This window comes from Rhipicephalus microplus, chromosome 4 (assembly GCF_043290135.1).
Source record: "Rhipicephalus microplus isolate Deutch F79 chromosome 4, USDA_Rmic, whole genome shotgun sequence".
In the NCBI taxonomy this organism is placed as follows: domain Eukaryota; kingdom Metazoa; phylum Arthropoda; class Arachnida; order Ixodida; family Ixodidae; genus Rhipicephalus; species Rhipicephalus microplus.
Genome location: NC_134703.1, coordinates 97,180,011 through 97,195,547, shown reverse-complemented (window position 1 = coordinate 97,195,547; position 15,537 = coordinate 97,180,011). Strand labels below are relative to the sequence as shown.

The 15,537-nt window shown below is 46.6% G+C and overlaps 1 protein-coding gene across 1 annotated transcript in view; it reads left to right on the top strand.

Moving 5' to 3' along the window:
- The window catches only part of LOC142814507 (trans-1,2-dihydrobenzene-1,2-diol dehydrogenase-like), a 37,931-nt gene that overhangs the window by 8,604 nt on the left and 13,790 nt on the right, over window positions 1-15,537 (top strand). Inside the window, exons 2-3 of the mRNA XM_075893320.1 lie at window positions 6,022-6,133; window positions 15,246-15,409. Of these exons, the coding sequence (XP_075749435.1) occupies window positions 6,022-6,133; window positions 15,246-15,409 (276 nt within the window). The remainder of the gene's footprint in view (window positions 1-6,021; window positions 6,134-15,245; window positions 15,410-15,537) is intronic.

Below are 15,537 nucleotides of genomic sequence, written 5' to 3'. Positions count from 1 at the left end.
CGTCCGTGCAGCCATCTGTGCGTCCGTCCTTGCATCTGCCTGTGTGTCTGTTTGTCCACCTATTCAACAATCCAAGTACCACTATCTCACATCTTTTCATCATATATTCCTCATATAGAAGCACCGCAACCCAGCGGACATTCCAAGGACTGAACTAGAGGAGGCACACGCACACTTTCTTACGGCTTGCGCATCGTGTCTACTTCCCACCTTTAACCACCTCGAGTTCATGGTATATACTAGTTCACTGTATTTATGGCACTGCGGCCCAACGCTTGCTAAACCTTTTTAAAACCAAGGAGCTTACGCCCAGCGAGTGTAATGTAGAAGCCCTTTCTTGTCAGATAGTGCTCAATGTACATGCCAATGGCTGCTAAGGGGGAATGAGAGACAGGAGAACTCGGCTTTTAGTTAACGCACACGCTGCGAATTTTTTATTGTTCAACAACGCACAGAAGAAATCTCCCACCGGCCCCTTCTTGGAGGTCAAAATGTAAAACTGGTTACACACTACTACTAGGACTACGAGGGACGAATGGGTGCCGCTTTAAGGAGCTTCGGCCGTGTTCCCTCGTGGTCGTCGTTAGCGTCTCAGGGCTTCCCTGGGCTGGCGGACGCCCGTAATGGCAAGCCAGCCCCTGAAGAAGGCGCTAGCCTTCGACGTAGTCGTCCCCGAGGGGACATGCCCGAAGACGTCGTTGACGTGACGTCTTCAATAGTATGAATTGAAGAGGTCTACTGTGTACAGCACTTTGGAGGCCGGAATTACCAAGTCACCGTTAACAGTGAGGCCGCTCTGGCTCAAATCGCCTACGCGTCCCACCTCATCATCAGAGGAGAGCACGTTGCTGTCGTACCCTTGAGACCTGAAGTCACTCATGTCACCGTTCTGTTACTGCCGTGCCGCGCCCCAGCGAGGTCCTCGCGCAAGCATTATCTCCCTACGGGAAGGTGCTGCACATCAGCAGAGGACTCATGGGGCCGCGCCCAACCGTGACCACTGGGACGCGATTCGTCCGGATGGAAATGAAGACATCGTAGCCGGTGCCCAACTACCTCAAGGTCTCGGGCCATCGAGTGACCTGTGGCTATAAAGGGATCCAGCGAGTGTTCCGCCGATGTGGAGACAGTGGGCACTTCGGCATGAACTGCACAGCTCCCTTTTGTGGAAGGTGCGGCGTTCACGGCCACTACGGAAAGGGCTGCTCGCTGCCGTGTCGCTGTAGTGGTGACCCGCATGCCACCGTCGCTTGCACCATCAGACCGTCGTATTCCGAAGCGGCCTCCAAGAATTACCCGCCACTTCAACCAAGCAAGAATAAGGACGTCGTATCATTGACGCCAGGCCCGAATATTTGCAAGGACAAAGTTGGGTGCATCACAACGCCACACCAGACGCCACACCAAACGCCCGCAGCGTTTCCAGCCAGCCCCGACCAGGCAGCCCCTCAAGGTGTGATGATCCATCTAGCGGCCCGTGACCAGTGGTGATTCCCGCCGAACCAAAGGTCGAGCCCTCGCCAGAGGAGGCGTCTCTCGGTGAACGCGTCACAGATGATGACGGGATATCTGATCCTCACCCCATGGTTGTCCAGTCTTCTTTTAGTCCTTCTATTATTGAAGAAACTTTGTCCCAAGGTGACGAGGTTTCCATTAACGATGACTCAAGCAGCACTAGGAGTGACACAGCCCTGCAGATAGACACAGACAGCACTCCAAGCGAGATCAGCCGGGGTGGTTTAGACGAATTTCTGCCATCTTCGCTCAAGAGCCTGAGCACCAAGCGGCACCAAATATCCAGCAGCGACTCGGAGGCCCCCTGCCGACTTTGATGCGGCCCCAGAGCCACGCGCTTTCGGTGGGTCACCTGGTCGTAAGAAGTGATTGAGCTGCTTGCGGGGCACTCGCTCCCGCGTCTGTCAGAACTGTGAGTTTAGTATCCAACTTTGTTTTTATTGTTTACGATGGCTACCGCATTGAATATTATTTCTTTCAACGTAAAAAGTTTTCGCAGTCCGGTAAAGCAGGCCGAGGTGATTAGTGTAGCCCGTGCTGCAAATTGTGATGTTTTGTGCCTGCAGGAAACTAATTTCTGTTCACTATCCGACGTTAGGGCTTTTAAACAAAAGTTTAACTTAGATAGTGATTTTTCTTTCGCTACAACTCGTTTTACGGGTGTAGGCATCATTATATTTATTCGGACTTTATTGAGAGGTCACCACGTTGTTTATGACGGCGTCGGCGGATGTATGACTCTAGATTGTACATAATTTTCTTTTCGAATGAGGATACTATGTGTGTATGCGCCTGCACAAACTGGACAGCCTAATGATTCTTTTTGAAATTTGGATGTTTTTTTCCTAGACGGTGTTCATGTAACTCTAATTGGAGACTTTAACTGTGTGCTAAATACCCGATGCGATGTACAAGGTCCTGGCTGGGGTCGGTCTGCTTGGAATTCACGTGAACTGCGACGCCTTGTCCAACATTTTTTATTGCTGGATGCGCCTAATGTCATGCACGGGAATACTTTTGTTTGTACATGTCGCCACGGACCATCCTCCAGCAGACTCCACCGGGCTTGTACTCCACATGCTTTAAAAACGTTTATCTCCGACTTACGTGTTCCGCCAATCCCATCTTCACCTGTGTACATCTCTGACCATCTTCCAATTCTCTTAGAACTAAAAATTCTATTTTCTTTTTCGGAGAAACCATGGCGTCTTGATGTTTGCGTCCTCCAGGACGCATGCTGTCGGTCCAATTTGTCCCGTGCATTATGCGTGTCACTCGCTGCGTCTGATTCATTTGATTGGGATGCGCTTAAAACGCAGTGGCGCTTGCACTGCTCAGTTGAAGGGCGTTCACTTCGTCGTCGTGTTTCTGAGGAGGTGGCCGATACTACAACCAAGTTTCGCATCACCTTGCGCGCTGGAACGCCGTCTCCACTGATGCGAGCTTGGCAACATGAATTACGTGAACGCTTTCAGCGTTTGATTGCCGCCTCGTCTCTAGCGGCGGCTGCATGGCGTTGTAGGCACAACTCTTATGCACACCCTAAGGTGCTACGCTATGCAATGCAATCGTGTTTTGGGCAGTCACAATCACCTGTTTTTACGACCACGCAGACACCACTTACACACCCGCTTCCTACGCGTGATTGATCTCTCTTTCTGGCGCATTTTGAAGCGATGTCATGTTCGGCCATGCGGACAAACTGTGATATAATACCGCTTATGCTTAGAGGTTTGTGTCACGTTCTTCAACAAGCTGCTGATTCTCTGCACGTCCCCTTATCAGTCGAAGAGGTAAAGGCAGCACTATGATCTACGAAACGGGGGAGAGCCCCTAAGCCAGACGGTTTTCCAGTTGAATTTTGCTTGTAATTTTGGGATGAGCTTGGTACTGCCTTAACTGCGGTTATCCAGCGATGTTTCGAGGATGATGTCTTTCTATCAAGTTTTGGAAATAGACGCATTGTGCTTATTCTAAAAGGGGATGCTTCCTTTGTTAATCCTGAAGATTGGGGGCCTATCACGCTTCTTAACGTTGACTATAAGATAATCACGATGGTGATCGTTCAACGTTTAAAGGCTCTGTTGAACACCCTGGTGATTCATGACCAGGCTTCATATAAGCCTGGACGAGAAATACACAGCTTGTCCTTTACCACCCTGGATATCATAGCCTATACTCTGTCGCGATCTGCGCGTGGTCTTGTTGTGTCTTTAGACTAAGAAAAAGCATTGTAAACGACTACAGCACACGTATATATTTAAAATGCTCACACCCCTTGGTTTTCCTGGTACTTTTGTTGAATTAATTAGACATACCTACTCTGGTATAAAAAGCACACTAGTTCTAGATGGTTGGGAGAGTGCTGCTTTTTCTATTACACGTGGGGTCCGTCAGGGATGCCCCTTGTCTCCTTTTCTATTTGTCCTCAGCCTTGAGCCACTTTTGTGTGCTCTAGAAGCGGATTCGCATGTCCAGGCTCTTGCGCTTCCTGGCAGCAGTGCCGTGAAAGCCACAACTTTTGCTGACGACATAAATAACCCTGTACCTTTCAGATGAAGATAGTCTTTCACACAGCCTCCGTTTATTCGTCCAGTATGGTGACATTTCAAGTGCCGCGCAAAACCTCTCTAAATCCCGGTATTTGTTCATCGGCTATTCTAACAGCCGACTTAGCTCCACATCTCTTCTTCAGGCGGCTGCGTCTTTTCGTATTTTAGGAATTCTATACAACCACTACGGCACTTGTAACTCCGTTTGGTCAAACACCCTCGATGAAGTAAAAAAAAATTGAGAACGCCCGGCATTTCGACTTCCCGCTTCTTGAGCGGAGGTACCTTGCGCAGACTGTGTTCTGCGGTCGCATTTGGTACCTTTCTCAAGTGGAACAGCCGCCTTTACGCATCGTGAGGTCATTGCAGTCTGCCTTGGGTTCCTTCTTTTGGTCCGGTGGCACTGAGTTGGTTTCTCGCACGGCGTTAGGACAGCAGCGTTCCCAGGGAGGTTTTGCTTTCCCTTTGGTATCAATACGCTGCCGGCTATTGGCACTGCGCTTCCTGTTGCGCCTCGTACAGGGAGAGGAATCCCCCACCCGAACTCTGGCATAATATTTTCTAGGCACTCACCTTCGATATTTAATGCCTAATGTGCACCTTACTAGGGGCCCACAATCAGTAGTACTTCCTGCGTTTATGCAACAGCTGTCTAGTTTTTTCGTCATATCCAGTCGACTTGCCCTGAGGTAGATGTGTGTAGACAATCCTATCGTTGACACAACAGCCGCTTTATTGCTCCCGTTAGTTCCTCCGGCACACCACACGCGCTCTGATCGTGTGTTTTGGAGCACGCTGACGGCATCATTTCTACCTGGCCACCTCCGGGACTTCATGTGGCGGTTGGGGTGGGGCGTTCTTCCTACCCTTGACCGCCTCGAAACATGGAGAATGGTCCAGTCATCAACATGTCCGAACTGCTACGGGAAACAAATCAGTATGTTTTAAGACAATGCGTCGCGACTCGTGTTTTCTGGAGGGCATGCAGAATTTCGTGGCCTTGGAGTAAACCGCTTTGTTTCTTCTGGACGCTGTTCTCGAGGCCGTTTTGCCTGCCTTCTCATTAATGGTGGTGCCTACTGTCTTTGGCGTAACTGTTGTGAGACTGTTGCAACAGGTCGTCGCCGCCGTGTTTTCTTCCCGATGTTGGAGTGACTGTACAAAGAAATACTAGCTGTTTTGTCGGAGGAACTCTTCTTTTTAGGTGAGGAGAAATTCCTTCGACACTGGTCCTGCCGTTTTGTGTTCGTCTGTGAGAGACGTGTAAGGCTTGTTTTCAGGCCTGCCTGGTATTGGTAGGTTAATCTTTATTTAGTACTCACACAAATACCTTGTAAATACTATGTAAATATCAGACATATAGATCTTTACATTTCATTTGTGTGTTCTTCGTTTACCATGTATTTTGCATATGTAGACATATCTTTCTAATAATTCTTGTGTATTTCTGTATGTTGTGTTCCGTTTACATATGTAAACATATCTTTTTATAACAACTTTTTGTGTGTCTGTGGATGTTGCGTTCTGTCGCGATGTTCTGTTGGATTGTAATTGATGTTAAATGTCTGTGAGATAAATTTCTCTAAACAAAAAGCTGTGTCTGCCCGGTGGCACTTTCAATCAAACGAGACCTCACCCTCCACCTACACTTTTGGAAGCTGCCGTGGTTGCCATTTCACTGCTAAGGTATAAAGCAGGAGGCAAGCGCTCTGTCGGAATGGTGTAGTTGTCTCCGTTTTTTGAACGCGAACATCGATGCGGATCTGCTATGACTCGTGCGTTGAAACCACAAAATCGCAATTTACATGCATCTGTGCGTCACGATGAACAGAGGAAGAATACTAGCTCACTTTACATCATGCTGCTGTTTTGGAACGAACTAATGCTGTAAAGGTTGTCGTTGTCTATGTAAACACGTCAAAACTTTCTTTTCTTTTTTTCTGATTTCACTCAGGTTGTGGCTGTTGCTGGGAGAAACTTGGACAATGCCAAGAAGTTTGCTGAGCTGCACCGCATAAGCAAAGTGTATCCCAATTACGAAGATATTGCAAAGGACCCGGATGTCGGTGAGAAACGGGAGAGGCTTGTTTGGCCACATCAACCGTAAAAGTGTAGTTCTAGATTGAACAATTTGCGGCACATTTTCTGCGGAAAGCTGATTCAAGGTGTCGCGACACCGGAAATCATTTATTTTCCTTCACATATAGCTTAGTGCAGTTTTGAGGCGCAACGTTATGACACATTGTTACAAGCGCCAAGACACACCTTTGCTTGAATACTAATAAGACGATCGAGACCAGGGACTGCTTTGAACGAATACGGTTTATTTGAAGAAGCGAAATAGCGCAAGCTCGCTCCAGGCAGCAGTCTTCTTTCTTCTTCTTCCGGCGTTTGATGATTATATTTTATAAGCTCCCGCCCGCCCAAGTTGAAATGTGATAAGCTCTCGCGGGCTATTTGAAACAACCTTTCATAGGGTATATGTGGTTCACCGATCTTCTTAGAAGCTCTTTGTTGCCTGTGCGAAGGAGACAAGCTCTTGTTATTCCGTCTCGCCCAGGGTAGAGTTTTTCAATCCGGCACATTTTCCAAAATGTTCTTGGAGCCTTGTCCTCAACCAACATGATGTCACCCTGTGAAAGTGGTTTTGCTTGCCGCGTCTTGGCTTTGACCGTAGTTCCTATTTCCTTGATGTATTCTTGATGCAATCTTTTCCACCAAGCGCGCACGAGTTCGCATCTGCTTCGCCATGCGTCTTCAATGTCACCGTTGTACAGTCTAGTTTGTCCGTCTTAAAGCGGCTGCCGTCCACCTATGATATCTGCCGGCGTTAGTGGCATTGGCTCGTCAGGTTCTCCATATACTTAAGTCAATGGTCGGTTGTTCTGTGTTCCTTCAACTTCTGCTACAATAGTGCGCAGCTCCTCTACCGAAGCTGTGCTTTTCGATATTATTTCTCGCATCGACGTCTTCAAGCTTCTTATGAGGCGCTCGTAAAATCCTCCCCACCATGGCGCGCACGCGGCTATCGTATTCCACTGAATTTGTTGGCCACTGCAGTAATTCTTTAAGACCTCGTTTTTAATTGTTTCGAGCGTTCTATTGATTTCCTTTCCAGCTTTTATAAATGTTTTGGCGTTGTCTCTTAGATTACTGCTGGCATTCCCCGTCGAGCTGTAAATCGTCGGAATGCTTGTAGAAAACTTGACGATGACAAATCGTTGGTAACTTCCAAGTGTACTCCTCTCGTTACCGCGCAGGTCAATATCAGTACATATTGTTTCACAATCTGGTACTTGTCCTTTGCGTAAAGATGTCCTATGAAGTCAACTCCCATAACTTTGAATGGCTCTGCTTCAGTGACTCTGTCTGCCGGAAGTGGAGGTATGTCTTGACTCGCCGGTCTGGAGTTATGCCTCTTGCAGACGACACATTTATTTAGAACTCTTTTCACTGCTTGTCTACTCTGCAATATCCAGAACTTAGTTCGAAGTTGCGCTAGCGTCACTTGAACTCCTCCGTGTGATACCATTTTATGCACGTGACGTATTAGCAGTTCCGTGAAATGCTCATCCTTTGGAATTACTGTTACGTGCTTGTTGAATTCTTGGCTGCACTGCAATCGTCCCTTCTGTCTGATGATTCTATCGTCATCAATGTAGACTTCGTGTCTATTAATTTCAAATGATTGAGTGTTCGAATAGTCCTCACCCTTTGTTTGTCTCAGTGATATTCGGGTCTGTCTTATTCAGTATTTCTCGGCATTTGTTACCTCTTTTTCTGTCAACGGCCCTTTGTGATTTTCCTTTCTCGTGTTGTTTATGAATGTGAACACCCATGCTGTCACTCTTATAAGCCGTCCGTATGATGAATACCTTTCGATTTCAAAGATTGGCTCAATTTCGGCTCTTCCCATGCATTGGTGACATTGTGTTTTATGCTGGTCATCCACGTCTGTATTTGTGCCAATTATGCTTACTAAGTTCTTTTCCAGTGATGTTATCCATTCGGGACCGTTTCACCATAACTTCGACGTTATCAATGCCTTAGTACTTATTCCTCGTGTAAGTAGGTCAGCAGGGTTGTCGTCACTTTGAACGAATGACCAGCTTGCTCGAAGTGTTTTCTCTCTAATTTCTGCGATTCTGTTGGCAACAAACGAATCCCTTTTGCTTGTTCCCTTGATCCAGTGAAGTATAGTCATCGAGTCCGTCCAGCAGTGTATTTCCTGAATTCTTTCGTTGAAGTGACCTTTGATGTAGTCGCATAATATTGATGCTACCACCGCTGTCATCAGTTCAAGTCACGCCGATGTCAGCTCTTTAATTGGAGCTACGCGGCTTTTTGCTCTTACCAGCCTTGATTCTTTGCTTCCATTGTGATATACTGCTATCAAGTATGCTGCCGCTTCGTATGCTAATGGGCTCGCTTCGGCAAATATATGCAGCTTGTATGCTTGTACTGGTTGATTCTTGCTTGCGTAGCATCGTGGAATTTCTAGAACTCGAAAGTCCTCCGCTTCAGACATAAGGTTCTTCCATTTGTCGCAGTCAACTTTAGGGAGCTTGTCGTCCCACGTGACGTTCGTTTTCCACAGTCTCTGCAGTCCTATTTTCGCGCGTACTGTGAATGGCGACAACAAACCGAGTGGGTCAAATATCTTCGTTGTGGTTTGTAACACAGCCCTCTTTGTCAAGTACGTTGTATCTGTTAATAAATTCCACTTTTCCATAGGGAAGCAAATCATGTCCTTTGAGTGTTTCCATATCAAGCCCAGAAGCATTGTAAATACTCTAGATCGAATATCTATGTGAAAATCGTCCCTTTCGTTTCCATCAATTATTTTGTTTAATCGCTCTTCATTGGATGTACATTTTCTCAAATTCATGGCTGCCTCTTTGAACACTTGCTGCCTCTTTGTACAACTTAACTGCTTCATTAAGCGTTGCTGCTCCCAAAATGACATCATCCACGTAGATCGCTTTCTGCAGTGTCCTTGTCGTATCAGGAAACCGGTCTTCCACTTGTTTCAAATGGTGTCTAATTGTAGCTGAATGTATAAACGTGCTCGGTGTTGTTCCGAACGTTGCTCTTGTCATTCGCCATGTTTGCACTTCATTCATTAACCTTCGTTCAGCATCATGCTTCCACCATAGAAATCTCATTGCATCTCTATCCTCTTCGTGTATAGAGATTTGTAGAAATGCCTTTTCAACATCTCCAACTAATGCCACCTTTTCTTTTCGGAAATTAATTAGCAGCGATAGCATGTCCTCATTCAAATTAGGTCCTGCCTCTAGGTTCTTGTTTAAAGACATGCCTTCTCGAGAATGTGATGAGGTGTCAAACACTACTCGAACCTTTGTTGTGGCTCGGCCCTCTCTAATGATCGCATGATGTGGCATGTAGTAGCAAAGTGCATTTGGCTGTTCTGATGACTCTTGGACCTCCTCTGCGACTCCTAATGCCATACACTCTGATATAGCTTTGTCGTAGCAATACAGCATGTCTTCATTTTTCTGCAGCCTTTTAGTCAGTTGCTGTAGTCTTTTTATCGCATTTTCCTTGTTGCTTTCCAAGTTTACTTCTTGTTTCCATGGCAAGCTGACTTGATAGCGACTGTTTTGTTGTACAATTTTGCACTCGAATTCTTCGACCACTCCATTTCCGGTGTTATCCAACTATTTCTTGTGATCCCCATTGACTCCAGGCTCCAGAACTTCTGTAGCTTTTGCTGGAGTTCTGTCTCCGCAGCTTCGACCTTCAGAACCATGACTGCTTGATTATGTGTTAGTTTTGTCTTGCTTTGCTCTCACGGCCCTTGCAGTACCCATCCCAGTATAGTTTATACAGCCATCAGTCTGTCCTCGATTCTTTGAGTTCTACCAGTAAAGAATTCTCAATAATAGTCTGAGCTGATCAGTAGTTCTACAGAATCTGTTGCAGTCGTCTTGGTCCTGTGATCAGCCACTTGCATATTTAGCTGTTTCATTTTCTCGCTGAGTTTCTTAGTTGGAGTGGGTATACAACTGTGCGAGTTGACGTCGACTTGTAACGCTTCAATCACTGTTGTCGTGCTTGTTTCTCGTGATCCTACGGTCACTTGCACCACGTTCATTAGCTTGACCTTTTCGTCTCCTCCAAATTAACCAATCGCCAGCCTTTCCTGTCGCAACACTTTCGCCCCTAATTCTTTCGCTAATTCCGCTTCAATAAATGAACGTTAATTCTGCTGTTTAATAACAAACGGCAATGTCGGCCACATGTTTCTCCTTCTACGCATGCTACAGCCGTCTGCAAAAGCACAAACTTATGCTTGAACTTTTCGGTTGCGTGTAGCGTAGACGTCGTCGCTTCGGCTTGCGCTGTCGAGATCAGTTCTGCCTTTGTTTTTTGCATCACCTTTCTACACACTCACGTGGCATGTCGTCCCTTGCATTGCTTGCATTTTACTTGTGCCTTGGAAATGCGTGCGGTGTGGTTTGGTCGCGTGCATCTGAAGCATGCTCTATTTTCGGTAAGCAAAGCTTTTTTTTCATCCATTGGAATGCTCCTACGACAGTTTTCGGTTGCGTGGGTTTTCTGCTTGCAGAATAAGCATATTCTGTCCACTGGGCTATGGAAGCTAGAAGTTGTGCGCATCTGTCCGCGATTCTCTCTTGGTTTTGCAGTTTTCCTCTCTTGTTCACGTTGTGTTTCTTCACGAAAAGCCGCTTGCTCTCTTAAGAATAACATAAGCCTGTCCAGCTTTTCCTCGCACGCTTTTCCCGTTGCGTTGTTTCGCTCGCCGTTTTCTGAAGCTGAGCTGTTTCTCATAGCCTCTTTTGACTTGAACTGCACTGATAATTCTGGTGGAATTGCTCTTTTCAATACTGGTAACAACATCGGCGCATAGCTCTCGGCTTCCACTTTTAGTGACTTGAGTGACAATATGTTAACTTGCACTCTCTGTACTAGCCTATTTAAGTTATTGGTATCTTGAACAGACCTCACTTTCTCCAAACTCAATAGCTCATTCATGTGCATTTCAATGGAATGTTCTCGATTGCCGAACGTGTTTTGCAGTATTTTGATTGCGTCATCATAATTTTCCTCTGCCGAGTACTGAAGTCCTTCAATAGCAGCCGCCGCTTTTCCGGTTGGTGATGCTAACAAGTAACTGAACTGCTGTCCCTTGCTCATGTTCGGTCTCAGGTGAACTGCCGACTCGTACTGAGAACAAAAGCGGTTCCACTCCAAAGCTTTTCCCCTAAACTTTATCATTTTAAGCTTTGGTAGCTTAACTAGTTTCGTTGCTTCTTGTCCTGTACTTGAGGGCGTCACCTGCCTTGTCCTATCGCTTGAATCCGATTATTCAGGCTGTCGAAGTCTGATTTCTATTGCTGATAAGATCGTCGTCAATTTCATGTCGTACTCTATGACGCTTTCGAATTCAGATTCGGCATTGTCTTCTGTTAGAAACTTTTCCATTTGCTCGTTCACGCTCTTGAGACTGTCGCTTATTGCTTTAATCTGCGCCTGCGTTGTAAGCAGCTGCTCCTGGTTAGCTCCATCATTAATTTGCTGCTCGGGTGCGTTAATCAGTCGCGTGATCTGGGAGCGAAGCGCTTTCCTTTTCTTCGTTATCACTTCTTTGCTCATATTGAGGCGGTCAGCAATGACTCCTTACTTGTCAATCGTTCGTTCTGATGCTCGTATTGTCCACCGTGGTCTCGTCGCTCGATCCAGGTCGATCCTCTGCTCCTCCGTCGTTTTCTTCTCTGCTGCTTCGTGGCAGGTTGACCTTTCTTGCCGGTGAGGAGGTAGTATCCTGGTTCACGGCACCATTATTAAGACGATCGAGACCAGGGACTGCTTCGAACGAATACGGTTTATTAGAAGAAGCGCAGTAAGCGAGCTCGCTCCAGGCAGCAGTCTTCTTTCTTATTCTTCCGGCGTTTGATGATGATATTTTATAAATACAGACACCTCGATGCCGTAGTGTGTTGGCAAGGACGCTTATTTGGTCGCTGTGTGTGTTTTTCTCTGGAACCCTTGTGACTTATGTAAAGAGGCATGTTTGAACAGCGAAGTAACAACAGGCGTCACACAATGCGAATTACGTAACGAGTGGGTCGTTGAGTGCTCCAACCTATTAAAAAAAATTGCCCGCAGCTTCCCTCGGGGGAACACTGAGGAGGATGCGGAGCATATAATTGGTTAACGGGGTGTTAAAGTGCGACTTACTTGGGTCGATGGCTAAATTGGTTAACGTGGTTGTGAAATGGGGTGTTAAATTGCGACCTACTTGGGTCGATGGCTAAATTGGTTAACGTGGTTGTAGGAGGGGGTGTTAAATGAGTGAACACGTACACACGTATGCGAAAGGACGGCGCTGGTCGAAGGGACGTCGATCATTGTGTTTGTGGATTCGTTGGAATTCATTTCACCGCGACCTTGGACGTCGACGCGCCGTACAAACCAACCGACGAGCGGCAACTGAGCGAGCGAGCGCCGACCTTGAGTATATATACAGCGCGACGGCGCATGCACTGTCAGCTGTTGAATGTTCTCGAAGGAGAAGCGCGCGCGCGGCACAGATGGCGACGGCGCGACGGCGCATGCGCTGTCAGCTGTCGAATGTTCTCGAAGGAGAAGCGCGCGCGGCACAGATGGTGGGCGACGGCGTGACGGCGCATGCGCGCGCGTCAGCTGTCGAATGTTCGAGAAGCGGTGCGGACGGCGCGGACGGCGCGGACGGCGCACTACAAGGCGCGAGTATAAGATGCTTCCGCATCTAAAAAATGCCGGCATATCCACGGAGTGAATGATGGAGAGTGGGGCGAAGCATCCGTCCGTCCATTTGTTCTTGCTTGCGTGCATCCCTGCGCGCGTCTGTGTGACCGTCTATGGGTCCACCCGTCCGTGCGTGCTTCTGTTCTTGCGCCCGCACGTTCATCTGTGCGTCCGTTCCTGCTTTCGTCCATGCATCCGCTGCTGCGTCCGTCCACGCGTCCATCCGTCCGTGCAGCCATCCGTGCGTCCGTCCATGCATCTGTCTGTGTGTCCGTTCGTCAATCTAATCAACACTCCAAGTATCACCATCTCGAATCTTTTCATCATATATTCCGTATATTGAAGCACCGCCATACTGTGGACATTCCAAGGACTAAATGAGAGGTGGCACACACACACTTTCTTACGGTTTGCGCTTCTTGTCTACTTTCCACCTTTAACAACCTCGATTTCATGATATATACTAGTTCACTGTATTCATGAAACTGCGGCCCGACGCTTGCTTAACAATTCTAAAACCAAGGAGGTTACGCCCAGCGAGTATAGCGTAGCAACCCTTTTTTGTCAGATAGTGCCCAATGTACATGCCAATGGCTTCTAATGGGGAATGAGAGGCAGGAGAATTCGGCTTTTAGTTAAAACGCACGCTGCGAATTTCGTATTGTTCAACAACACACAGGAGAAATCTCCCACCGGCACCACCTTGCAGGTGAAAACGTAAGACTGGTTACACTCTACGACGACTACTACTACTACGAGGGACGAACGATGCCGCTTTAAGGAACTTCGCCCCTAAAATGCCACTCTTTCAGCATTCCCTGCCAAGCTGGAAGAGCCGCAAAAAACTACCAAACCTGCGCTTTCCACGCAGGCCTGGCAGTTTGCCTTTTTTTTTTGCCCACGCGGTTTAGAAGCGTTCGTAGTCCGTGATACGCCAGCCTTTTGCAGCGTAAAGTTTGATGAGTGGTCGCAGCCACTGTCTTCCACTTAGGGAGGAAAAAAGTTGCGTTCGAGCGGAGCAGTTGAGCTTGTTTTAACACCATGACATAATACTGGTGTCACACAGACAGAAATTGTGGTTGCGATTAGAGTCGACACGGATCGAGTTTGGCTCGCACGTTAGTCATATCGCGATTAAAAGTTATCATGCAGCAGAACTTCAGACCGTCATGATCAATTCTGCAATCTAATGTGCCTGCGCCAGTCTGTCGGCGCTGTCAAGTTAATGCGTCGCACAGGGTTGTCCCTACCCACGCGAGAAAAAAAAAATGCGACAATGACTTCAAAAAACGGGCTGTCCCACCGCGACGAAAAAAAAAAAGGGAACGACATAAGATGTGGCTCTGCCCCTGTACTTTTGTGCACATCTGAAAAGGGAGACACAGGTTACGTAGCGCCTACTTAGCGAGTCACTTCAAACTTGTCAGGCAACGTGCGTTTGAAGAATTGCACATTGACATAGGATTAGCTGTCTTATAATAAACAGATGTTTAATGTTAAGAGAGGTTGGCTATTAACCTGTTCCTTTTATCTACATGTATGCGAAAATAGAAATCCACGTTTTCGCACCGAAGATGATTTTGACGTAATTTTTGCACCTAAAAAATAAAAAAAACAATATTTGAAATTAGTGCAGAAATTTTTGTTAGTATGGCCACAATATTTAATAAAATTGGCCAAAATCAACGAAAAAACAACTTTAGACATTTCTACAAACTGGGAACTCATAGACAAAATTGTTGCCACAATAATGGTAGCTGAAACAGCGCTCTGCCTCGTCTCTTCTATCCCGTCCGGTCATTTGCGTTTTGAAGCACTATTTATCATGTTATACCAACACGCCCAATTCTACTGACTCTTAAGGAATAAGACAAGTCATCTACAGTTGAGAAAGTTGATTTATAACACGAATCTCTAAAACTGTACGCTAATGTTTCAGTAGCACTTTTTTTAGAAACTTTCGTAAACGTTGTGACAATATATCACGTGAGGTAAAACTCCATGCATATAATTCATATGTCTTAGATTTCCTTAGTTAGGAAAATTTATGGTGTTCTTGCTTAGTTGAAAACACAGTTATGCTTCTGCGGTTGCTAATGTTTATCTTCACTTTCTGAAATGATAGGTTGCTGAACTTCGGTTATCTCCTTTTACTTCGCATTTGATAGGCTGAGTATTTTACACAGACGAACGGAATAAATACCCCGGAAAGATATTGCGAATACCAGCTTAAACTCGGTTGAACAACTCTCTGAGATTGTGATTTGTCCGTCGTATATGCGTAAATCTGCCCACGAAAACTTGAGTTGATCGTGAGCTGAAACCTTCCTAAAGTTATGGTATGGTCACCAAGAGCTCGAGTGCACAAAACAAAAGCGACAAAAAATGAAACTTTCTGTGCAGAGGTGGCGTACATCGGATCCCTACACCCGGACCACTACCCGACAATGAAGGTCCTCCTGGAGAACGGCAAGCACATTCTCTGCGAGAAGCCCCTCACTATGAATCGCCGGGACACCGAAGACATCTGCCGGACGGCCAAAGAGAAGAAGTTGTTCCTCATGGAGGTTTGTTACTTCACACCCATGACATAGTCCTGTTGCACCTTTCACAGTGCCTTCGTGTTAAACAACAATGATCGTCAACCTGCGTACTTGTGTTTCATCTCCTCAAAACTCTATGCTCGCAACATTTT